Source organism: Biomphalaria glabrata, chromosome 15, assembly GCF_947242115.1.
Source record: "Biomphalaria glabrata chromosome 15, xgBioGlab47.1, whole genome shotgun sequence".
Lineage (NCBI taxonomy): Eukaryota > Metazoa > Mollusca > Gastropoda > Planorbidae > Biomphalaria > Biomphalaria glabrata.
Genome location: NC_074725.1, coordinates 25,196,213 through 25,223,606, shown reverse-complemented (window position 1 = coordinate 25,223,606; position 27,394 = coordinate 25,196,213). Strand labels below are relative to the sequence as shown.

Genomic DNA, 27,394 nt, shown 5'->3' with positions numbered 1-27,394 from the left:
CACCCCCCAGTAATGTGACTCCACCACGTTTGGTCAGACTGCAGAGCGTTGTCAACATATCTTTACACCACTACCTTTAATCTTCTTGGTGTGGGAAGAACGTTTTGAAACCTCGGCGTATGAGACTATGTGTAACAAGTGAATAGTGAAACAAGGTGACGTCTGACAGTACAAGTCTTTTGGTGGGGCAGCTTTCCACCATAACACCCTCAGAACAAGTGACTCCATTCATGGTGTTTTAATGCCTACATTCGCAGGATGTATGACTAATTATAGCTCCATACCCCCAAATCCTCAGGACATTTTTTCTTATTCTTACTCTTATCTTATTATATGTCGACAACCCATTTTGACTGCATTCTATGTGCACAGTTTGACAGATAGTTTTCAGCCAATGTTGACCAGATACGAAGGTACACGAATCACCGTGATGAGTGACCAAGGCCTGCATTACCAAACACCTAATATAAATGCTGATATCAGTTGAGATGTATTTCCTTTTAAACAAAGTCACAATGTAGTGAAGCAAGTCTCCTATTTGTATTGGACATGAGTACTTGATGACCAGTTTTGATTAGTCTAAACGGATGATGTATAGTTAGCGTTTTTTTTTTCTCCAATACAAGTTAATTCTGGATGTTGTAAAGAAATTGGTTGAAATTGTGAACAAGGAGAGTTAATTGGGGAATGTAGATGTGTTAACTAGTAATTTTGTGTGATTCTGTCATTTTTTCTTTTTTCCAATTTGGTTTTGAGTTCAATGCTATCGAGTGTAGAGTGTATCTGTATTTTTGTGTGTGCACTCTTTCTTTACCTGATACCGGAATTTAAGCTAGTAACTTTGTACGCTATTAATAAGTTATATTAATAGCTTATTTTGGTAAGGGGGGAATGTGGTGATTGTGTTTTGTACGTAGTATTGTAAACGGTACGTCATAGAACCTTGGTTGTAAGACTGAAAGAATTCTATGTTTATTTATTAATTTTACTATTATTTTATTGGTTCATTGGTTGGGACAGAGTGACAGCGCTTGAAGTTTTGTTATTGTTGACAGAGGACCGGAGTTTTGTGATAGCGTAGTAGGAGCCATTATAAGGCAGTTTGATAGTTAATGTATATTTAGGAGTTCAGCTTTTGTTGGCGTTATCTACAGTTATAATTTATTCTTATTTCTTTATTAAATATTTCTTATTTCTAACGCATCCCTGGTGTTCTTGAAGTATTGCATACGTAATGTATACATGTCAAAGTCATAGGCTACAAGTTCACAACAATCACAACACTACCCCTGGCTTAGATTAAAAGAAATTTCTATAAATCAAATAAGAACATAAAACTAAAATGTTATTTAACCTTGGTTAGGCCAATAATAGAATATGCATCCTCCGATTGGGACCCCTCAACTCAAGAAAACATTAAGAAACTGGAACAGACACAAAATAGAGCAGTGAGATTCATAACAAACGAATATTCACATTTGACTAGAGTAACACCTTTAGTAAAATCACTAAATTTAGAAAGCCTTCAGGACAGAAGGCTCAAAAGTAAAGTAGCAATCATACATAAAACACTGAACCATAATCTTCAAATACAAAAACAAAATTTAATAAAATACTCTGAAAGACACAAAGATAAAGGCACATTCCTCGTCCCATATGCTAGGACAAATTTGTACAAAATTTAATTAGATCTATATACAAAGTAGTTAAAATATTAGAGTAAATTATATCTATTTACATTATTAAATAAAGATTCTACCGGCTAATGGTATTGTATAATAGGCTAGTAAGAGATTATGAATGCTAAAACTGTGCAAATTCATTGACTGCGATCTGGAGATCATGTTCATTGTGAGCTAGCAGGGCACAACTATCAGCATTGAGAAGCTCTGTTAAGGCCATTTCTTTTATTTTTGTATGGGACAGTAGATATCGAAGACTGAATGCATTGCCATCTGAACGAAACCTGACATAGATACCTTCGTGCTATTGCTGCCTCATTTGACCCAGCATTAGGCCAAAGAAGATAGCGAATAGTGTAGGATCAAGTAAACAGCCCTGCTTCATGCCATTTTCTATTGGGAAGTGGTCAGACAGGTCACCATTATGTCTATTCTGGCCTTTTTGTCCCACATGAAACTGCTTGACAGGAATGTAGGTGAGCATCCGAGGCTGGCCAAATCCTCTATAAACCATTGCGACTGACCAAGCAGAAAGCCTTTGTGGGGTTCACAATGGACAGGAATGTAGGTGAGCATCCGAGGCTGGCCAAATCCTCTATAAACCATTGCGACTGACCAAGCAGAAAGCCTGGGTGGGGTTCACAAAGGTAGCGTAAAGGTTTAGGTTCTGATCTTTGCATTTTTCTTGTAATTGTTGCAGAACAAATATTTTGTCCCACATAAAACTGCTTGAGAATGGACAGGAATGTAGGTGAGCATCCGAGGCTGGCCAAATCCTCTATAAACCATTGCGACTGACCAAGCAGAAAGCCTTGGTGGGGTTCACAAAGGTAGAGTAAAGGTTTAGGTTCTGATCTTTGCATTTTTCTTGTAATTGTCGCAGAACAAATATTATGTCAGATGTACCTCTACCATCTCTCAAGCCACATTGGCTTATTTATTTATACTTATTTATATATTAAGTACCAGATTATAGTAAGTGAAGTTCTTGGGCAGGATATTTAGTTGCAGCATCTACCTTCTTCAAGTTGCAAAATGATTAGTCAATCTGACGATCACATTACTTATCTACATCAACATACCATGATGATAAGAATGTATGCACGTTTGTCAAGATGCTTTGTAGTCCTTTCATTTGTTAACCACAACCGTCATCACACATTTGAGAGAGGTGCCAATGCAGGTATCAAACAATAAGTAGTGCCTGTCGTGCGCACGTGAAGTTTTCTTTGTATTTAATATTGGTGTTTTAGCATATAGGAAGTAGTTCTTTTAAGTGCGTTTTGTTGTCCAGAATATTGTGTGTGTGTGTGTTTACGTCATCCTTAGTTCCCGCAAGAGAGAGAGAGCTTCTTTTGTTAGCTGGGTAGCTGGTTTTGTTGGTTCCCCGTTGTAAGAGTACATAAGTACATAGTTTTAAGCAGGCTGATCTTTCAGTGCGAGTGTCGCTATTGAAAAGTCTTTGGTGTAGCGGCATCGCTAGGTCTAGGTTTTCTTTTCATTTCATTGTGTTAGGCTTGGACTATGGAAAAGATTGTCGCCTTTCCGCCCTTGGAGCCGATCCTAGATATCGTTGATGAGATGTAGGAAGTTGTTAGTCTGTAGGGTGTTGCGAACCCTTTTTGACTGGGGCACCGTATTTTAAGGTGTACTGTAGCTATTGTAAATAGTTTTATTATCTGTACGTACTGTTGTAACTACCATTAAGACTTCATCATTTTTATCATACTATGTTATCTGTTCATTAAATTGTTAAAGTTCAGCTTGGGTTGTTAACTAGTTTGTCAGTTCACTTATTGTTGACATTCATAGTGTTCGTGTTGAACAATTGCCTTTTAGTTACTACCGTTTAGTTGACTAACGTTTATTTGGTGCTTGTATTCCTGTATGGTATTACCTGTTAGGTCTTGCATTACACTGTTCAGGGTGGGATTCCGGGACCGTAATATCATACCCTATCTAAGCGACTAAACCCACCTGACAGTGCCTCTACACTGTTCACACTGATATTCACCAGTTTTTTGTAGAGCATAGGCATAAGCTGGGAATGCTTAAGAGACCTTAAATGCTTTCTATATAGCACCAGGTCTCAGTGCCTTCCAAAAAGTTGTGAGAACTATTGATTGGTAGATAAGTTATAGATGATTTGTTGGCAATGAAGAGATCACCCATGCTTTACAGTAGAATCAAAATATTGCTAGATTTAGCCAGCCAGTTATTTATTTTTCTGGAAAGTGAAGTGTTTACCATATTAAGAGAGATTCATTGACTCTTCCTAAAAAAAAAGAGCACAATCATTAACAAGAAAAAGCTCTGTGACCTAATTTCTTAAGTTTAAGAATTTGACATAAGGGAATTGAAGAATATAGATGCTTTTTTTCAAATACTCCCTCATTTCACTTAGCATATCTCCAAACAAATCAAAAAGAATCAAAGCAATTAGGCATTCCTGCTTCAAACTTTAGAGAAATTCACAAACAATTCACCATTTGCACCGTTTTGTCCCTCTGCTTGAAGAAGGAAGGAATTTTGGAATCATCCATTAACCATCCTAAATCAATTTAATAAAAGCTTTAATAAGGTCAACACCAGCAGCTTAAAGGACAAAGTTCAATTACCTGCTTATTTTTGCATTTGTTGCATAGCAAATAAAATGAGCGATTTACTTCAGCAAGCTCTAACATAACATTGGTTTTCAATAGCACCTCACTATCTATGAATCTTGTCAGTCAAAAATCTTTCCAGCTAATAATAGCAGCAAAATGACAAAGGAGTGGGAGCAATCAGATTCATATTTTTGTGTACAGGGGCATGATGATGGCATCACAAAGCTTTTGCAGAATAGACCATTTTCCACACCATAATATTAGCTTTTCTGTTAGGGCAATGCTGATCTTCAGTCAGGTATTTTAAGTATTTTGAGGTTGTTGTTTTTTTTTAGCTTTATTTTTGCTATCTCAACTTCATCAAATGTTGAAAAGTCAAGTTCAGATTAAACTATTTTGCAGATGCCTTAGCGACAAACCTATTTGTCACTAAATAGAGATCAGGTCTAGTTAGTCAGTATTTTCGCCATGCTAGTTAACTAAAGTTGAGGATTTTAAATTCTTAATGGTGTCAGTCTCTATGTGTGCCTTGCCATTCCCTACTTGGGCAATGAAGTCCCCCAACCTAATTATAATTACAATCACTTCATAATTTTAAAGGAAATGACCAGATCTTACCTTAGGAATGCCATTTTTCTCAATTTGATCCAATAAGACCTCTGTCAATTGTTCTCTAATTAAGGCAAGAGTAGGGTTTTTACGTAGGCCATCTAGAAATTCTTGTGTATGAAGAGTTCCTGTTTGGCTAAAAAAATAAACAAATAATTTTGCAATAATTAAAACAAGCTTGATTAGATAGTTAAAAAAAAAATGAAATAAACTAGAGTCAAGAAAGGTAAAAATTTTATAAAGAGCATACCCTAAGCAACCTTCAAGCACTAAAAAACTAATAGTATTCAAAGAATTGTGAGAACTTGCTTACAAATGGGCCCTCTGGCAAGACCTCTATCAAATTATTCAGTTCTTTGCTATGTAGTTAAGTTGCATAACAGGAATGTATGAGCTTATCATAAAAGCCTAGGGCCCCATACAAATAAGATGACATTATTGGCTTTCTTCTTGTAAGGTATGGAGGGGGGTCATCTAAGTTAATTGAAAATATAAATGATTTTTTTTGTGTGTATTCCATTGGAAGTTCTTTTTTTTTTGAATTGTTTTTCAAGGAAAGTCAACTAAATCAGAATGATTTCAATCATTTTAATTGTCACAGTGCAACATTATAAATATTTGTAACAATTTAAACCAATGTAAATTAATGCATAATGCAACGCTATGGTGGAATCATAGATATTTTGTCAATGGTGAAGTAGTGACATAATTGAAAATGTTTAAATTCCATAGTTTTATAGTCCAAGTCATTGAAGGTAGTATTTACATTATGAAACAACCATGAAAATCAATTTCAAACAAAAGAAAGGAAAACATAATGATTTTTGGATTTTACTTCAATAGTCTAATGTGACAAAAGGAAAGTTAACTATTTTTGACTTATTGTAATGGGAGGAGTGATTCTCCTTAAGAAGGGTATATAAAGCTGTGTAAACTGTGTTAGTCTGCCACTTCCCCCAAAGTTACCAGCTTGACCACTGGACCTTGCTGAGTGCTGTGTAAACTGTTGATATTTTCCCAGTTAGTCATGGTTGTGCGTCTTACGGTCCTCGGTAGAGGTGTGCCCTGCTCTGGAGATCTTCTGGCTAAATATACCTTTAATCATTATTGTATTTTATATATAACTGATTATAAAGTAAACATAGTCTCAAATGATTTACAGGCAGTATATTTTGACCCTGATGATTTTCATTCAGGGTTAAATGTGTTGCTTTTCCCTAAACAACACATGTATTTTCTAGTCTTATATCTGTGATGAGCTCAACTTAGTCTTTGTTACGACACAAGACTCTTGAAAAATAGTAGATCAAAAATACACAGATACTCTCAGGTTCTAATTTAGAAATACTTTAATATTACAAATTACGTAAACATAATAGTTTCACAGGCTTCATGTTCATATTTCCCCCAGCTTCCTCTTTTTAATCTCCCTTCCATTCAATATCCAAATTCGCACCATTTTCATTCACACCATGCTGCACTATGACCGTAACAGTCTTGAATCATCATAATTTAAAGATTATTTATTTGTTTGGTTGAGAAAACTTATGAGCATATGGACAGTTTTTAATACCTTTATTTGACTCTTATTGTAAATAAACTCAAAGACATGTTTACATAGGAATTTGCTAAGTCTTATTTTGCATACATTAGTATAGCTATATAGTGTTAAGTCTAATTTTGCATACATTAGTATAGATATATATCTAGAGGCTATAGTTAATAGCCTAGGAAATATAAGTAGAAACCAGTATATAACTGGACAAACATGCCAGCACACCTTAAAACATTGATCTGTTGATCTTAATAACCTAATTCTAGGTACTGTCAAATGGGAACTGGTCATCAACAATAGGTCGTATGGGGACTGTTATTGATGATACATCTCACTGACAACTTTTGGCTATACAGGTCACAGTAATCATATTATTATGTAACATGGGTGCTCATTAGAAGCATATTATCACATTAACTTCTTAACGAAAAAGTGTCATTTGTAAAGAAGTTCTATTAATCGATTCTATGAAGCTGAAATAACTGTATCATCATTTTGATAACAAACATCTAAATTTTGCTGAAAAAGATACTCATTACTTTAGAGGTAAGATTAGGTATATAAATAATAGCGATTTTAAAGATCAGTATCTCTTTTAACAAACTTCTTGAATCATATAAGAGAAAGATGGTTCTTTTGTCAAAAAGTATAAAATCTCTTTAAAAAAATATTAGTGATGTCTGCACAGATGGTGTCCTAGTATGCTAGAATGTTGGTCTTGATTTTACTGAATGAATGTCTGAAAGTCAATGGAACTCACAGAATGATTCAATGACCAATATTAGTAACAAAAAAGTAACATAAGGATTAAAAGAAATGAAAACTAAATAGCACAGAAATGATTTAATATTTTAAAAAACTTGGAACTAGATATAGTAGGCTATTTGGATCAATTAATGGGACGTTTGAAGTAAATGGGAAACCAACTTTAGAATATTTGGCAGCATAGATGAGTCATCAAGTTCAAGCACTGAAAGTAATCATGAGGCGTAACATGGGTATGGCCTGTTTCATCATCAAAAAAGTTTGTTCACACAAACGTTGTGATCATATTTTTAAGACTTATTTTTAAAGATATGGAAAAGTTTCTGCAGGCTATAGAGTGTATAAGTTGTTTGTTTACTGGTACATCACTTGAAATTGGTCAAGCATGGATGAATGACTTTGCAAGTCCATGAGTTCCAGTAGCAGGTCTGGCTGTGTCACATTGGTCAAAATGGATTTTCAAAAAGATGTATTTCATTGTTCAAAGCATAAAAATACATCCCTTTCACTGCAATTAGCCTTTAAGAGCATCAGAAGTTGGAGCTCTCTTTTGAAAAAGGTGCTTATCATGTTGTAAAGTGGTACAGGTACAGGATGTGCACCATTTTGCCAGCTAAAAAAAGGATGTCAGCACGTGAAATCAGCTTGTCTTTTTTATTCAGTTGTAACATGATATCGCATAAAATAGCCAATTCCCACAACTGGAGAAGAAGTTCATCTGAAGCACTTGCTTTGATTTCTTTGTCATAAAAATTTAAATTTCATATCCCAGTAACAACAAGTGTTTTAGTAACATTCCTCAGCTTAACACTTGAGAAAGGCTAAAAGCTTTGGTTGCATTCTTCTTTTCACAACAAATTTCTCACTGCTTGCATTTACAGAATCAAAATCGGAAAATTTAAAATGTGAGCAGCTTGATAGCTGGCAATACTTTAATTTTTTTTTCAGATCAAATACGTTGGCTTGTTATCATGTTCCACAAAATAAATAAATAAAGATCTGTCCACTTTCCTTGTACCGGGTATTTCATACATTTAGACAACTTTTCATTTGTTCATCTCTCCATTATCACGAATGCACACATGTTGAATGGCTTGGCACATATGTTACAACCCACAATGCAATGTGTCACGGACACAGCCAGCTCAAGACAGCCGTGGAGGCGCTGTGTGAGTGGTAAACCACTTGGCTTCAGAATTGGCTTCAAATCCTGGTGAAGACTGGGATTTTTAAATTCGGTATCTTTAGGGTGCCTCAACTCCGCCATCTGCGGTCCCAAGCCTGGGTGAGAAAAGAGGAGGGTTTGGCATTGGGCTAGCGTCCCCACCCTGTAAAACCACAATTGCTACAGAAATGGCAAACTTGACACATAAAGAAAATTATACATGCGGCGAGGGCGGCCAACCCCCGATGACAGTGTTGGATCAAACCCAACTCGGTGTCCAATGCCCAATACATGGCAAGCCCTTCAACGCAAAGAAAATGACATTGCCAATGACAGATCTCTATGGAGACAGCTTGCCACCCAATGTAATAAGTTAGGGTGCCTCTGAGTCTTGAGAAAGGTAAAGGCAGTTGGTTGTTGTGCTAGCTACATGATAGCCTAGTTAACTGTAGGCCACAGAAACAGATGACCTTTACATCATCTACACCACTAATACCCAGCATTTTCCTGTAACATTTAGTTTCAAAGAATTGAATTTTTCAGTGTTCAGTGTCCTAATTTCAATACCATATAAGACTACAGGGACCACTGGTGGATAATGCATGTTTTAATTTTACTTGGAAGATGATGTTACTCCTCCAGATTTTCCAAATTTTGCTTATGTCAACTTCTTCTAATATTTGGCTATTCAACTGTATGCAACATCTCGTACTACTGGTATCTTCACCACAAACTAGTGTTTTGCTATTTTTCAGCATTGATTTCAATGCCAACTGCTCTAGCTGCAAAATCAAGTTTTGTTGGAAGATCTTGTAGTCTGCATTTTCTATATCATCTGCAAATCTGAGATTGGATATAGGCTGCCCATTTATGGTCATTCTAGGAGTAAATCCTTCTAGATAATATGCTCCAGAAATATATTTAAAAAGAGATAGAGAGAGAATGGGTCCTTGCCGCACTCCTATGGTTGTTTAGAAGTGAACTATTTGCATTTTGGTGTAGAGCTTTGATTAAATGATGAATTGGATATTGGGCTAGACCTCTCAATATAACAATTATTCATGTGTATGCCCAAATGTCTGATTATGATGACAAGAGCTTTTACAATGAAAATATAGCTGCATCAAAGAAGTTCTGAAAAAGGATATCCTCATTATTATGGGGGACTAGAATGCCAGGATAGGAAAGTTTGTATTTGGGCAGTGGGCAGGAACCACTGGATGTTTTGGATTAGGAGAACAAATGATAGAAGAAATAAAGCTCTTGGAGTTCGCCAGCAGCTCAGCTATAAACTCTCTGTAGCTAATGACACACAAAACAATCCAGAACAACTAAGTGACACACACCAGATAATAAAACTTGATAACTGTGAAATAAAAATTAAAAGAATTGCAAGCCTACAACCTATGCTTAAATACGACACTGAAATATCCAAAGACAAACATTTAACATTGTTGAAATGTTTGAGGGGGGAAATTTGCATCTCTCAACCAAATACACAAGGACATAAACTCAAGGATACAATAAAGAACAGTATTACATGAGTCAGCCTCAATATTTTAGGAGATGTGCTCTAATGGCTTAGGGTAAGAGGGAAAGAAAATTGAACCATAGGTCACAAATGACATCCTTGATTTAACTAAATAAGCATAATAACAGTGTAAAAATAAATCCTTTAAAAAAAGGTAATCTAAGGGGAAGAACTCAGTATTTACAACATATTTCTCTCAATAATGTAAATGTCATTTCCCTTTTTCAATATCAAACAAAATAACAAATTTCCAATAATTATTTTACTTATTGGTTGTTTTTTTTTATTCACTTTTTTTAAAATGATTAAAATTTTTTGCTTGTAACCTATTAGCACATTGAAATAGTAAAAAGAAAAAAAAAAAAGTAAAGTTCCCCTTTGAGACCTTGTGATCTAAAGGGCAGATGATGTAAAGGTCATGTTTCTGTGGTAAATGGTTAAAGAGCCATGGTTAAAGAGGGTGTCATGTGGCCAGCACAACGATCAACCACATTTACTTTTCCCCTTCTAATGTCAGATACCCATTAGAGCTGGGTGGACTCAAAGATGCCCTAAAGATCCCAAAAGTAAAAATCCCATTCTTCACAAGGAATCAAACCCGGGACACCATGTTCGGAAGCCAAGTGCTTTATCACTTAGCCACCAAGCCTCCAACTGAAAATAGTAGCACTTGTATAATTATTTCAAAACAATACCTATTAACCTTATCGCAAAAATGTGTATAAATATAATGTTATAATATGCATAAAAATTGTTTATGTTTCAAAGTGCATGTAAACCATAAGCAGTTGATGCACTTAAAGAAACATATATAGCTTTGATTTAACTATATAAGACTTTTAAGTTGGACAGACCACACAAACAGATAGTAACTTTCCCTGCTAAAAGTGTGAGATTACTTACTTTAAAGTAGAGATTGGTGTTTCATGTCCAATAGTTCGCAGACTGCTTGTCCCTGTTCCAAATCCTTAGAATACAAAAAAACAAAGATTTTTAAAAATCAAGAAGGGAAAAAGCAAAAGTTTTAAATTCCTTGTTTGGTTATTAATGGCAATTTTATTTGTAGTAGCAGAAGTAATTTATCAATCAATCATTTAACATAACATTCAGCTTACAATTTTACCACTGAAAAGTAACAACAAAGTAAACAAAGTCTGACTGAAAAAGTAACATTTAAAAATAATTCACTATTATTTTACATAAAAAGGTGATTTTTTTCTTAAGACTTTGGGAATAAAGGTAAAATTTTTAAGTAGGTGCTCATATGAGAAAGCTCAGCCTTGTATTATCATGAATGTCTAATTCATGAGAAACTAAGAACTTCAGGAAACAAAACTTAATGGAATTTTCATTAAGAAATATATTAATAAATCAATGTCAAATTAAGCTAAATGAAGCCTTACACTAGAATTTCAATGACAACAAATTAAATGCTTTGAAAGTAAGCCCTCTCTAAATAATTGAAAGTCAGAGGTTGTCTTACCAGCACTTTCATCATCTGAGGGGCACATAAAGCTTTGCCCTGATACCTTTTCCTCCCTGCTAAACCTAATAGGTAGTTCTTGACCAATGTTTCTGTTCTGTTGGGATTTCACCTTTGGACTTTTACTTTGTTGCAACTTCATCTCTTTCACTTCTGTCTAAGGGTTGAGGTCAAAGAAATAATGAAAATATGTATAAATCCTATGTATGGTTCAGGTGTTTTAAAAATATGATTAAATAATTTAGGTTTCATAAGTGATATTGAACAAAATAAATAAGCAAGAGCAGAACCACCCTCGTGTGTGATATTCCTCGATGATGCAGCAGTAGTCACTAATGTCCCACTTCTCTCAGGCCTGTAAAGAGTATGGGCTAACCATTAGCACGAAGAAAACAAACATTATGGGACTGCCCACCCTCCATCTTCACTGGGAAGGCTGCATCGACCTTTTCTAAACTCAGACAATTACTTCCTATGCATATCCATGTGTCAATCTAGTCATGCGTGTTAACCAGAGACTTAAATCCTACTAAATGATTGGCTTTCCTGGCTGATTCAGGCAACCTGTTCTATACTCTAATGGGGCTAGGAAAGAAGCTACAAAATGTCCTAGCAAATGGAATAAGAAATGTGCCTTTATCTTTTTATCTGAGTATTTTATTAGGTTGTGTTTTTGTATTTGTAAGTTATTGTTCATTGCTTTATATATTATTGCAACTTTACTTTTTTAGTCTTTTGTCCTATAGTGTATCGAAATTTAGTGATTTTACTATTGGTGTTACTCTAATCACATGTGAATATTTATTGGGTTTCATTGAGTGTTAACTCTGTTTGGTTTATTTCTATTATATACCACGAAAGCGCCTAACAATCATGCTCAAAATGTACCAAGTGTAGTTTAAATATAGCAGGCCCCCTTTTGTTTAAAAAAAAAGATCATCCATTTTCTTCTACAAAGCTTGTTAATGACATATATTGCCTAATAGTTATATATATTTTATCATTTTAGAAAAAGGAATAATAGTATGATGAATATAAAAAATGGAAGCTAGCTTTTATATTATTGTTTAACTTACTGAAAAAAAAAAGATTACTTTTTTAAAAATTTGACAATTCTGGAGGATACAGCAAGTTTTAATACTAAGTAAAAAAATTTTTTTTATAATAAAATGAATACCGAATGAAGTAGCTCTTGCTCTATTTGATGTACTTCAACCTCCAAGGCTTTTTCTCTCTCTCTAGATTGCTATCCAAAAAAAAAAATCCAGGCGAAAAAGCAAAAAAGTATTAATGCAAAAGCCCTATGTCTGTTAATAAAGAAGTATTAAAGTTATGTTACCTCACATCAAAAATCAATTTGTACATAATCTGAAGTTTTGTTTGATAAAAAAAAAAAGAATATTCAAATGAAATAACAGGTACAGTGGTCCCTTGACTCTCTTGACTTTTGTGGATTCATTTTTCACTGAATACCACAGGTTTTCAAAAAATATTAATGGAAAAATATACTTCACAATTTGTTTTAAGGAACATCACAGGTTTTCCTACAGCCGCATGATGTATATGTACAGTATCAAGAAAAAAACAAGTGAATAAGTTATCGAAACACAAAAAGAAGTCATAATTTTTATAGATAAAAAATGTTATTGGGAAAATAATAATTAATAAATTAGTCTATTGTTAAATTACAATTATCTTGTCATGTTACTAAATGGGGAAGGGAGGGGGGTGACAGCTGACAAAATAAATTATAAAACTAGTACATTCAAAGAGAATGTTTATATCTATTTAGCTTCAAAATACTGACACTTACTCTACTTATGTCCCTACCTAAAACAAAAAATAATTTATAAGTTGAACTTTTTTTTTTTCAAATTTAACAAAGAACAAAAATTCAAAGACCAACATTTACAATTATCAATCTTCAAAACATGACGAGAAACACGTCCATTGAGCGCAGGGCTCTCTGGGGGACATATGGAGTGATCAGTTCGCTAAGTTACAAGGGCATCTCATTGTTATGTATACACTGATGACAAAGTGTGGCCACCTTGTAATCGTTTCTCCCTTTCACAGGAAGCCAATGGAGCGTGCGCAAGAGCATAGTAGCAGAATATATTTATCCAGTATATCATCTATGAGTGGTTTGTTTTAGAACTCTCATAATTTGTATTAGTAAAATCTGGACAAGGATATCAAAGGACTACAATACAGATAACAATATTCAATATACATTAAGTCTTATAACAAAAAGTCAGCCTAGTTTGAATTTTATAATAGATAAATATGTAAATGTGTAGATCTTTCAAACATAATTCAGAAAATGTTGGTAAGTGATAAGTTCAAAATTTACCTTTAAAATTTGCTCTACTTCCTGCCTTTGACTAATTGCTGGCTGGGATATACTGATATTTTCTTGAGAGTAAGCTGTTGAATCTAGAGCATTGTTTAACTGAAATACAAGTATTATAAAGAGAATTATGGAACCTTCCCTTCATACAAGGTAGTTTATTTACAGCCCATTCCGTTGTTTTTTTTTTACCATCTCAACTTACCTTTTTTGTTTCTTGAGCATGCTGTCTGGTTACTGCATGCATTTTCTTCTGCCATTTTCTTTCTTGTTTCTCAAGTTTAGTCTCCATCAGTTCTCTCATATGGTCCAGCTAAGAAAAAAAAAAGTCACCACTAAGTCTTAATAGAAGTGTTGACTGTTCAGTTATAAAGTAGAACTAAAAATGTGATTGGTCATTTCTGGTAGATTTTTAAAATGTCTCAATCATAAGCCTTTGACCATTGTTTATTTAATAAATTAAAAGCTAAATTCTGTTCAACTGGTAACACGAAACACTGACTGTACAATTGCTTCACTGTAGATAACTGTACTGCTGTACTGGAATCTACTGTACTGGAACAACTTCAATCTGGACTCATGGACTGAACTGACTTCACTCTGGAATAGCTGTAATGGACTTTGCAATTCAAAGTTCTTTTCAAAATTGACAGAAATGTCAAGGACTTGCTGTCAGTCCTTACCTGATGATCACATGACCATATAACTGGCAATTTTAATATAAAGTGTTAACACCAGTAGTTTCCTGAAAGGCCATCCCTCATCACGGTTGACCATCCCCAGTATTCTGGAATGTGTTATTAGAGTCAGCTGGTGACTATCTGTATCGCCAGTGCAGTTATAACAATATCTTTTAATTCATCCCAGAGGACACCATGTGGGAAAAGGCATCAGACATTGCCAACTACAGATCTTTATGGAGACAGCTTGCCACCCAATCCCCCAAAGGGTGTGCGAGGATCTTAGTAAGTCAACCCAATAGAATTTAACATAGTCAATACAATAAATCAATTAAAAAAATCAAACAATTAGTCTATCAATAACTGGCAATTAATTATTTTGTTTGATACCAACAAGGAAATTAATCCCTAAGTATTTACGGATATCACTAAATAGATATTTGTACATGTTGTTTCTTGCACACCTAATCTTGGATCAAGTTGAAAATTTAAACAATTATTTATTCTACCTAATGAAACATAAACAAACAAACAAAATTAACCAATTAGTCAATTAATTATTTGTAATTAATTATTTTGTTTGATGTCAACCCCAATAAGGGAAATAACTTAGATGTCAGAACCTTGTTAGGACCTCATTGTGACATCTTAAAACTTTTGAGTCACCTAAAAATTTGTGCTTAATTTATGCTTAAAGCATGAGGAAAATCTCTCATTGAGTGAGTGAATGAAAGATTTGAAATTTAGTCCTGAGAATAATAAATAAAAATAATAATAAATAATTGCACAAGTATATATTGCAGATGGCCAATCCAGAAGCATCGTACATTCAAGCAGCTGAAGGTGTCACAGGTTCAATCTCCAGTTTGAACCAAATATTATTTTAATTTTTTTTAAAATTATTTTATAATATTTTAAGTTTAATAATGGAGGTATTGTCTTTTTAAAAAATGTATTTTTTTAATGTTTTTCTTGTTAAAAGTTATGATCAATAATTTGAGTGCAAAAATGGCCAGAGCCAAAATGGCTGCACCAAAATTTTGCATACCATCGCTAGTGTTTGTATAGTATTCTACATGTCATACTGAACTATCAAAAAGTTACCATAATGGCTGTTTAATATATATTAAGCTGGCATAATTATGTTTACAAACACTAGCCAACAAAATGTAAGTTCTTATACATACTTTGTATAATCGCGTCTCTACAATCACTGACCAATGCAATTACACTACCAATTGCTCAACAAATCTATGCTGATTTAAATATCCCAATCTACTGTGTTATTTGAAATGTCATAAGTGTTCATCTTGTTGTAACAAGTAATAATAGAAATTGATCATCTATTTATATATATATATAATTCTCTTCTTCCCTCAAGAGTTTAAACAAGAAGTAAAGGAAAGATCACTCTCTTATTTCTGCGTATAGTCCACGAGAAAACAATGACACCAGTTCCAGATGGAATAACCTGCCCAGTGTACAGTCAAACACTCTGGGCTCACATAGGTGTCACCAGCCAAATGAGGAGGCACAGAACCCCACTGCAAAGCCCTCATCATTGAACCACGATGGACAAACTCTATATATATTGAAAAAGGAAAAAAAAATATCTTTATTCACCTGTTGTTGAAGTTGTTCTTTCATTGAAGCTATTTCCATTTTCTGTTCTTTGACTTCTTGTCTATCAAAGTCTGTATCATCTTCCATTATGCCCAGATATGATCTTTTATCTACACACAGGATTATGTATACAGCATAGAGGTTACTTTTGCTACATATAAAATTTTATATCATTTTAACAATGCTAAAGTTTTCGCCAAGTCATTAATTTAAATAGGCACTTCTACTTTGTCTCATAAGTTCTAGATGTCTTTAAGGAAAAAATACCTTTACTTTGCCTAAACATATGGAACAATTGTAGAAGGATAACCTTTTACACAGTTTAGCTTAGCACCTTTTTATACACATTTAATTAGCTTGTTTGATGTAGCCCTAAGAGATATAACACCTTTGCTTATTGTTTAACTTTTGAAAAAGAGAAATATGTCCTCATGAAAATAACTTCTTTAACAGAAATAATATGTTGTATTATTGGGGGACTTTGTTTATCTTTCCAGCTATTTTTTTTATCTTTCAGTTCTAAAAGAGTACTCTATTGCATCTGTCAAAAAGGGACACCACCTTCAAAATTTAGTTCTCCCCTTTCATGTACTTCTTTAAAGTTTAAATTTTTGCTCGCTAATCAGAATAAATCTTTTTCATTTCTCCATTTTCTTTTATTAATTTGGAAACCAAGTGCTTAACCATTCAGCCACTGCACCTCCCAAGAGTGTGTATGTAGCCTATCTATGTGTGTGTGTTTTTTTTGTTGCTATTTTAGGTGCAGTGGTTGTGTTATGTGTTTAAGATGAGCATGGAAGCTAAGAAGGAGTGTGTATAATATACATAAAGATTTGAAACTAGAATTTAGATCAAATACTGATAATAAGCAAAAGAAATGTCAAAGTGCATGTACCTAAAGGGGGGAAGACTAAATTGTTCAAAAAGGGTATCTGGGTATCAGACCGTTCCCTTGGAAGAAATAAAGTAAAGATATTTTATTCTAATCAGCTACAACAAATGGGAAAACAAAATTGTGGAAAGAGGTACCCCTTTTTGGACTGTCTTATAAAAGTGGCAAAGCAAAGGTGTTTTCTTCTTAAAAGGCTATTCATCATTATCAAAGTCAATTTGAGTTAAAACCTGAGAGGCTCAAATCCTTATTTGCAAAGTCCCTGGACAGAAACTCTGCATGTGTGCCTAATGCATGTATGTCAAGAATTTGTGGTTTCACAGAAATGTCAACATTGAAATCAGCAAGTCTGTGGCAGTCAAAAAGAATGAGATGGTTTCCTCTTCCCTCCAGCAGTGGGACACCATAAATCAAAGTCCAAAATATCAACTAACAAAACTAATGAGAAAGTGGCCTGTCCCACACTGTGCTATACAAAAATTGTTTAGACATAGGCTGCCTCCACCATGGAATGTGTGGTCAGAGAGCCTCATGTGATCACAGACTCAGCAGGCTTTTTGTGAGTTGTCCCAGCACCATCTTTCCATTTCTATCATTTGGATTGTTGCTAAAGCATGATGAAAACTTACATGCTGCTCACTAGTTGGTATTAGCCCTCCCTGATTGGCAAATGAGTTTTCATTAGTGTTGCCAGACACACCTCTGTTATTCTGTACCCACTGCATTATTACCAGGGTAACATAGAGTTGGCTTATAGCGTGTGTCCATGATCACATAGTCCATATTGATACACAGTTTACCATGGCACAATGAAACTATAAACACTACCACATGAACCACCTATTTTCACTGAGTCAGAGTCAGGAAACTCAATGTAGATTCCATAGCCTGCTCTTCTAGATGCTAACCCATCAATATATGCAAAAAAATAAAGGCTACTAGAATTCACCAGATAAAAATTATCTGGTTTAGGGAGAAGTGTGTTATAATGTGGGCTGTTCCAATGAAAGATTTTTAAAAAAGGGAGTGGGGGATTTCTGATCAAAATAAACAACATATACGAACTTTTTAAACAGAACAGCATGTTGTGTTAAGTAGCAAAGAATTACTATTTATTATTTATGCATTTACCTGACATAATTTTATAGAGATAGATTATAGAGCAGAAAACATTATCACTTGTCATTATCAATAGTTTTAAAATGTTCAATTTAAGAATTAATAAATAATTACTTCCTGTTCTAGCTTCAAGTTCCAGTAAAGCTTTCTGAGAAGACTGGTATTTAGCTGTCAGCTCTTTGATTTCTTTCATGAGAGCAAGACTCATTTTAGTTTCACCTTCTTCTTGTTGCTAAGAATATTTTTTTTTTCAAATTAAACACATGACATAAGTAATTGATGAATACAAAAAAGGTCTAACTTAATAGATTTCAATTACGAAAATAATTAAATGAGGCATACAATGTTAATTTTAACTGGAGGCAATGTGGTCAGCGAAGTCAAAATTCCACTGATATATATCGATGATTGAAATGATAGTTGTCCAAAGTGTTAAATTTACCCTTATCTTAGCAAACCATTTTTAGTATTGCAACCCTAATCCTTTCTTAAACAGAAAGACAGATGAAAACAAAAGTTTGCACACGTTATTTCTCAGACACCCTATCAGGGTGGAATCAAGCTAAAATTTTGCACAATTATTTCTTTTCTACACAAGAATCAATTAAAAATTAACCAATTAGTTAATTTACTATTGGTAATAAATTATGTTGTTTGGTATCTCAAACAAGGGAAAGAAATTGTAATTGACTGAAGTGGTGGTATAAACTAAATCAGGCCCCTTTATAGATTGTCATCTTATGCTTATTGAACACAAACATGAAATAGAAACAATAGATACCTAACTATACAATCTTCCATGTTCATAGACTCTTCTCTAGTAGAATTGATACAACATTGGTTTAAGAACCCTGAGAAGGCTTTAACCCAAAAGTTCAAATTCAGGCCGTTCCCTTTTTTTTTTTTTAAAAAAAATTCATTAAAAGCGATCACCCAGATACCCCGTTTTTTCTTCCTTTACCCCTTTCCAACTGGTGCAGGCAAGTAATAAGATCATAGCGTATTGAGAAAGCTAAAAGCATGAAATTGTGCTAAACAAAAAAAATTGGTAAAAAAATTATTTCTAATTGCACAAATTTATTATTGGTAGTCTATATCGATTACAAATTTAATTACATGACTGATCCAAACTAATTGATAGATTTAGTATAAACATTGTTTTTTTTTAAAGTATTTATTTTTTTATTTTGCTTGTCCAATTTGGTGAATGGAACATTTACCTCACATATGAGTTCACTGGATACAGCTGCACTCTGCTTGAGCTGAACTTCTATATGGTCTGCTTCCTGTGTATAAGAGATAAAAATGAATCATCATGAAATGGTATTGTCCCAAAAAGTCATCTCATCATCATCATCATTCCTTTGGGTTCCTCATGGAACATAAGGCCTCGACAAAAACATGCCACTCTCCACGGTCTCTTGCTAGTTTTTGATGGCTTCCCAGCTCTTTCCGGTCCTCTCGGCTTTCTCTAGTATACTGTGTCACCATGTTCTTTTTGGTCTTCCTCTACGTCTTGTTCCCTGGGGATTCCACTCTAAGGCCTGTCTAGCTCTGTTGCTGTTATCCTCTCTAAGATCTGTACCTCTATATTTTTCTGCCCACTCATCTCCCACAGTTTGGTGTTTTCTACTTTGTCGTACCAGTGTATTTTTAGGATATTTCTCAGGCATCTGTTGATGAAGGTCTGTACTTTCTTTTGTTGTCGCTTCAGTTGTTCTCCATGTTTCAGAACCATATAGTAGGACAGCCTTGACATTAGAGTTAAACATTCTTAGTTTAGTCTTGTTTGAGATGTGAGTAGATTTCCAGGTTGGTTTTAGCTGTGTAAATGTCTGACGTGCTAGATTTATTCGACGTTTAATGTCTTCATCTGTTCCACCTGATACACTGACTACATTACCAAGGTATATAAAATTTTCTACTTGGTCTATAGTCTGAGAATCCAGTTCTATGTCTCCAATTTGTTAGTTGTTTACTTTAAGTACTTTTGTTTTTTGGTGGTTCATTTTGAGGCCTACTCTTTTTCTATTTTGTTTAAAGCTGTGACCTTTCTTGCATATCCTGTAGATTGTGTGATAATAAGGCTATGTCATCAGCGAATTCCAGATCTTCCAGCTTTTTTGTGAGAGTCCATTGGATTCCTTTCCCTGAGTTAGAGTAGGCTTCTTTTGTGACCCAATCCAATACTAGAAGAAACAGGAGTGGTGAAAGAAGACATTCCTATTTGACTCCTGTTGTGACTGGAAATTCCTCTGACAGCTTGCCACAGTGCATTACTTGGCAGGTGATTATGGTTATTATTTTATTTGGGATCCCGTAATGTCTCATTACAGTCCAGATAGATTCTCTGTCGATACTATCAAAGGCTTTTTCAAAGTCGACAAATGTTGCATAGAGAGGAGTTTGCCATTTGACACATTGTTCTATAATTATTCTGAGTGTTGCTATTTGGTCAGCACCAGATCTCCCTTTTCTGAATCCGGCCTGTTCTTCCCTTAGGTGTTCATCGCATGCTCCCTTCATTCTGTTTAGTAGGATTCTGCTGAAAATCTTGCTTGGCACTGACAACAAAGTGATGCCTCGCCATTTCTCACATTGTGATAGATCTCCACTCTTTTGTAGTTTTATTAGCAAGGCCTTTTTCCACTCACCGGGAGGTGTTTCTGTTAACCAAATTTTGTTGAATAGTTTGTGCAGTTGGTCAACTATTTCACTTCCTCCTTCTTTTAGGACTTCGGGTGGTATGTTGTCAATTCCAGCAGCTTTACCTGTCTTCATTTGTTTGAGCGCATTCCTTATTTCTTTTTTGTTACTTCTTCCATGTTTATGTCTAGTGTTGCTACATTTAGATCTGGTGGATTTAGTGGTTTTGGGTCTATCCCTTAGGATAGTCTGGAGCCAGGAGCCACTCCTCTGAGGCATTCCTGCTTACTTTACTAAAATACCAGCTGAAGTAGGAGAAACAATATAGACAAAATAACATTTATTTAGAGATTGCAGATACTTAGAAAAAATTCAAATATATGCATAGCAAGGAATTCAAAGTCATCTACAATAAGTGAATTCATATATATATATATATATATATATATGTACAGCTCCTTCTGTCTCAGAAGGCAATTGATGAGACCATTTGAGTCACTGGTTTTGGTTTCTTCTTGAGATGGGGGAGAATCTGGTGTGACTAATCAAGCGTCAGAGTTTGCACCTCTTTGCTCTCTGTGAGATTCATACAAACACGCATAGTCGTCTCCATGCTGTCCGGTTTTGTGTTCAGTATTTACCTTTACCTTTCCCTTAGCCTGTTGGACCGTTGAGGCACCAAGCAAGACTCATCGACCATCTTTCTCCATTCCTCCCTGTCCTTTGCCCTGTTTAGAACCTCTTTCAATGGCAGACCCGTCCATTCTTTTATGTTGTCCTCCCATCGCTTTCTCTGTCTGCCTCTTCTTCTTTTTCCTGGTACTGTTCCCTGAAGGAAGGTCTTTGTGAGCCCCGCAGATCTTGTAATACCCATAGATTTTGAGCTTCCATTTTTTCACTATAGTTAGCAGGTCATCATGGGGTCCTATTGCTGCAGTAACCCTGTCTCTAATCTCTTGGTTTGTGATGCGGCCAAGGATCAATCTGTAGCATCTCAATTCCATTGCTAGGATCATCCTCTCTAGCTCTGCAGTCAGCGTGAGTTTTGAGTTTAAGTTTTGAGTTTTTGGCACATTGGCACAATTTAGGCCATGTCGTGCCCATAATCCTTCAAGGATTACTCTCCTTTACAAGAGAGCTAAATTCCATACAGTTAAATCATTAAAAACAAGGTCTATTCACAGTTAAAATAGTAAATATAGTAAAAATTTAATAATTAGTAAAAATCTTATGTAAATATTATAGGGTCACAATTTCACAAATCAGATCTTCATAGTCAATCCCACCTCCCGGACAAAGCCCAGTATCTTCCCTGGGTCGACATTGTCGAATAGTGTTTTTAAGTTGTGCGCTCTAAAAAATAAATTTTTCCCTAACATCCTGGTATCTGGGACAATCAATGAGGATATGATCCATCTTTCTTCAGCACAAAGGAATGCGTGATGTAGGTGTGCCCAATCCTAAGTCTGGACATGTTCGTGCTACCACGCCTTGTCAGACACTTAGATGTGGGCTGCCACCTGACATCCGCCACAATCTGCCTGAGTTTGTTGTGAGTCAGTCTCCCACCGATACTGCCACTCTCGATAGGTGGCAGAGGCAATACTTTGTCTCAGGTCCACCGCTTGATTTAGGGCTCTTTGCTTCTCTGTCAGCGGTTCCAGATGAAGGTGACATCCCTATGGTCAGCTGTTATTTGGTCCAAAAGATTTAGGTTCTTTGTACCAATGGAATGTCAGTCTTCATCCGTCCCAAAGCTTGCACCGGATAGTACTTTTTGATATTCGGCTGGAGCCAGATATGACCGGATAGTAAAATTTGATATTCTGCCGGAGCCGGATACCTAAGTGTCTTGTAAATAGCTTGTGTTGCTGAACATTTTACGAAACTGTTAAATAACATGCCTATATTGGTTGGTATAATTTTTTTTCCTTTTATATACCTTATTGTATTAAACTCTGTTACTGATTGATTTATTCAGACTTGGCGAGTCAAAGCTTGAAGAGCTGGACAAGTTCACGTACCTTGGCAGCATCATAATAAATGATGGGGATGCCTACCATGATGTAGTATGCCTACCATAAGACAAAAAAGACAAAAATACACCTTCTCAACACAATCGTCATTCCAACTGCAACATATGCATGTGAGACATGGAAGTCATTTGTCAAAATTGAGAAAAGACTAAATGTGGCTCAACAAAAATGGCTGAGACGGATTTTGGGAGTCAAATACACACATCGGGTGTTAAACAAGGAAATCCTATGCCGAACTGGGAGTTGAACACTTAGTGAGGTTGTGACAAAGGACCTCAGAACTGTGGACATCAGGTGGGAGGAAGCTTCAGACATTGCCAATGACAGATCTCTATGGAGACAGCTTGTCGCCCAATGCGCTGAAAGGCATGGGAGAAACAAAGTCTAAGTCTAAGTTTCAATTTCCAAATCAGTGTTAACTAATGAAAGAGCTACAAATAGCTCATAAAAGCCCGGGTAAGTTAAAAGAGAAAATTCACAGTAACAAGAATCCAGGTATTTCTAAAAGTTTTCTTTGGTTGCAGAGTGCAAAAAGGAGCAAAAGTGAAATTCAGGGTCCTTTTAATTTATTGTGCTTTATTGCATCTCTCTGAATTAATTATTTTGATCTATATTGTTACTTAATACTTAATATGTGTGCTTATTTATAATAAATTCATGTTTGAGGATTTTATCTAAAGTAAATTGGTTTTAATTTTATACCATTAAATGAATCTCCTGCATACGCTTGGATATTATTGCTGACCTCAAAGAAAATAAAAGAGGAATGGCCGAAGTGCTTTTCTTAAAAAAACACAAAATAGGCAGGTGCCTGAGCAACTAGAAGTCAGATCTTAAAAGTAGGAGAGTGGGGATGATATACTTTTGAAGGTTTTGGAAAAGCACTTGACTGCATTGAAAAGTCTGACCAATTTTAAGACGTGTTAAGAGTCAATCCATACAGGATTTTACGGTTCAATTGAAGAAGTTATTCCCTCTTATAATCATGTATGTGTTGGAAGGACGAGTAGTCCAATATTTGCCATGAACTGCGCAGTAGTTTCCAGATCTTGCAGCTCTCCATATAGTATTTTTTCTATGAGTTTTGGGACCAGTGTCTTGTTCGGGCCTTTCTTGAAATCTGAACGCCTAAAGGGAGCATGGAAAATCTTCTACCAGATACCCCCCTCCCACTGTTCCACAAATGAGATTGGACCATAGTGCTCTGAGTATGCTATAAGCATAAAAGAAGCGCTACATAAAAGCTATAATTATTATTATTAATATTAAATCTGGGTGAGAGCTGGTCCATTTCTAATTTATTATACTCATTTTTTTTTTTTATTTCTTCCGGGTAGAGACGGACTTTTTTTAAATTTATTCATTCTCCCATCTTTGGCCAATATGTCTGCTTTTTCACTGCCTTCTAATTCATTGTGTGTTGGGATCCTTTGTAGACCAGTTTCCTTGCTGTTGTTGTTGAGGTTTACAAGAGCTGTCTTGAGTTCTTTTATACAGGGAGTTTTTCAGGCCTTAGAGGCCTGCATATTGGTATCAGTCAGGGAGCATTTTAGTAAAGAAATCACACAATTTCTATACGAATTCTTTACTTATGTTAATAATATATACTAATTATTTATATTTTAACCTATTTTTACATTACATTGCAATTGCATCAACCCTAAACTTTCGAGTGAGGGGGGGAGAGGTCCAATTTTTTTTTTAGAAATCACAGTTTGTTAACAGAATTAGTTACATGATTAGTTATATGATAAAAGCTTCTTTTTGATATTTTAACCAATCATTCTTCTTCTTGTATGTTGGCCTATTGGGTTGGGTTGAGCTGCTAGAAGAGTAGAACAGACATGGCAGAAAGTGAAAAAAACAGTAACCTTCACATGCCAAGAAGTACTGGGTCCCAAGTCTTACACCACAAGGAGTGGAGTTCAGCAGGAACTCTTCAGAAGATCAAGGAAAGAAGAGAGAATAAAGGCATGAACAACTGGAAAACAAGAGCATCAAAACGAAAAGGAAGGAATCTCCAAGCCTAAGTTCCCATATTGTCGTTGTTTTTTCCATTTCAGTTTTTCTTAACTTATGAGACAGTGGTACGGGGATGTCAATAATGGTAGAGTTTTTTATATTTTTTATCAATGAACAGCAGATCAGGACGATTGAAATCTACCGTTTTGTCAGTCAGAATAGGCCTATCCCAGTACAGCAGATGATCAGTAGACTGGAGAACCTCTTGTAGTGAGTATTTGTAATAAGGAGGAGTATCCTTACCGATCAAATTATGTGTCATAGCCAAGTGTTGGTGTATTAACATTTGCAGCTTGGTTATGGCAACCTAGGTAGGCAGATTCTGATAGGGCTGAACATGCTGCCATTAAGTGATCAAATGACATTTCCATATTTTTGGCATTTGTCAACAATATTGAGTTTTAGGATATGCTTCTCGTATTTTTTTGTCCTAATTACTCTGTATTGTATTGCTGTAATGAAGCTTTTTGTTTCAGGGTAGAGAAGACCTGCTTTGAGCCATGTTATTATTATTATTATCATTATTATGTTAGAAACGAGAATTCATTCTCTGCGCTGCCAGGGTCGAGTTTCTTTATTCTTCTTATTATTATTATCAGCAAGAAATAAGCAAAATATATTTTTAAAAATATTGGGTAGAACTAACATTCATGACCCAAAGGAACATGTTTTGCTCAAATCTTAGTAAGGCGAATGGTTAATCAAGTGTCACGCAAAAAAAGGCATCAATCAGTACTAGATCTAGTAATGACCAAAAAAAAAAGTAATGACTAATAAAATAGTATTGTCAATTGTCAAAAATTCCCTTTTTTTTATATAGTTTGTATTATTGTTTGCAATGTTACTAAAATGTCAGTTTACATATAGACTGTCCAAAATTAACAAGTACCATTAAGATTGTTCAGGCTCAAAACAAAAGGCTAATAACAAAATTGTGTTACCATTCCATAAAAATTCTTTAAAAAATCATAGTGATATATTGCAGGGGTGGATAATCCTGACTGGTATGACCTATTGTGCAATTTCAATGAAAATGCTAAAAAAAAGTGTTGCTTTTTTATTAATTTCAATTCAAATGACTCACTTTGTTTTTCAGAGACTTAAGAGCTTTCTTCTCTTCTTCCAACTCAACTTGCTGTTTCAACATCTGCTCTTTGATTTGGCTTAGCTCTGCCTCTAAGTGAATCCTTGCACTTTCTGAGCCCACTCCCAAGTCAGGACTAACAGAAGTGGAGCCATCCTTATATAAACTAGTATGTCTTCTGTTGATATGGGACTGAAGGAAATTGGTGTTGAGGAAAGCTTTGGCACAAAATGGACACTGTCAGAGAAAAAAAAAAAAAAAAATACTTTTATTGATTCTTGTTTTTTCAGATAAAAGAAATAATTAAACAAAATTTCAGCTTAATCTAAGATTGGATGCGGGAGAAATAATGTGTACAAACTTTTTTATCAGACAGACAGAGTGAGTTGGTATAACAAACTCAGAGCCGGCACCCAAATGGACCAACCATTGGGACAACAGTTTGGTAAGTAATGCAGGTAAAAACACAGGTTACAAGATTATCAGCATCAATATCAAAAACTTTTAACTAAGAACAATCAACAACCACAATCCTACCTTCCTACTACAATTTGGATTTAGATTTAGGCCATGTTGTGCCTTTAGTTTTTCAAGGATTCTTTCCTCTATTCATACGGGAGACGAACAAAGACTAATGAGGAATGCAGTATTTCCCATGGCTACACAGCCCCAGCTGTGACCTACATATTTTGTGACACCAACAAGTATTAAAAGAAGTCTGTAATTCATGTATTAATTTTTTTTTTGTTAACAAGTTAATGAGAATCTGTTGAGTGTATATATATATATATATATATATATATATATATATATATATATATATATGGTCTTTGCCCTAAATCAATTCTTTGAAATTTTAGCAGTCAGTTAGTCCCAGTACTTTCCCAGAATCTACGATGTGAAACAGTTTTAATAGTTTTAATATTGTTTGAATTAAAATATTTTCTTCTAATATCCTGGTATCTGAGGCAGTCAAGGAGGATGTGTTCTACAGTGAGGTTACAGTTACAATTATAACAGAATAACACAACCCTCTTCTCTTCTCAGTACAAAGAAGTGTGTGATGTAGGTGTGGCCAATCCTAAGTCTGGACATGGTCGTGCTTCCACGTCTCAGACCTTGATATGTGGACCGCTGCCTGAAAACTGCCACAATTTGTTTTAGTTTATTGTGATCCTCAGTTTGATCGATCCTGCCACTCTCAGTAGGTGACAGAAAAAAATTATACACTATATCAGGTCCAAGACGAGAATTTGGGTTCCTGACACTACATCATGACAGGCTCTTTTTGCCTCTGTCTTCTATATCATTTCCTTCTATACCAGTGATTCCCAAAGTGGTCTATATAGACCCCCAGGGGTCTACGAGGACTTCCAAGGGGTCTACGGGGGGTGAAAAAATTAATTGGGGGTCTATGACCTGTAAATGGGGGTCTATGATAGTGGATCTCATTTAAGCATGTCTAAACTTTAAATTTCATTTTCTATTAAAAATGTGTACCTTAGTTAATCCTCTGAATTTTAGCCCTGTAAGTCGAATGATTTTA

At 35.0% G+C, this 27,394-nt stretch overlaps 1 protein-coding gene across 4 annotated transcripts in view; it reads right to left on the bottom strand.

Annotated features, from left to right (window-relative positions):
* Nucleotides 1-27,394, bottom strand: part of LOC106079985 (cilium assembly protein DZIP1L-like) — an 88,368-nt gene that overhangs the window by 24,406 nt on the left and 36,568 nt on the right. For 3 of the 4 annotated variants that reach the window (XM_056013167.1, XM_056013169.1, XM_056013168.1), the window contains exons 6-15: nucleotides 25,849-26,085; nucleotides 19,281-19,346; nucleotides 18,175-18,292; nucleotides 16,050-16,159; nucleotides 13,952-14,059; nucleotides 13,750-13,848; nucleotides 12,574-12,642; nucleotides 11,397-11,553; nucleotides 10,817-10,880; nucleotides 4,907-5,033 (exon numbers count right to left, since the gene is read on the bottom strand). In XM_056013167.1, coding sequence (XP_055869142.1) covers nucleotides 4,907-5,033; nucleotides 10,817-10,880; nucleotides 11,397-11,553; nucleotides 12,574-12,642; nucleotides 13,750-13,848; nucleotides 13,952-14,059; nucleotides 16,050-16,159; nucleotides 18,175-18,292; nucleotides 19,281-19,346; nucleotides 25,849-26,085 — 1,155 coding nt within the window. The remainder of the gene's footprint in view (nucleotides 1-4,906; nucleotides 5,034-10,816; nucleotides 10,881-11,396; nucleotides 11,554-12,573; nucleotides 12,643-13,749; nucleotides 13,849-13,951; nucleotides 14,060-16,049; nucleotides 16,160-18,174; nucleotides 18,293-19,280; nucleotides 19,347-25,848; nucleotides 26,086-27,394) is intronic. The other variant, XM_056013170.1, reaches the window with a different exon arrangement.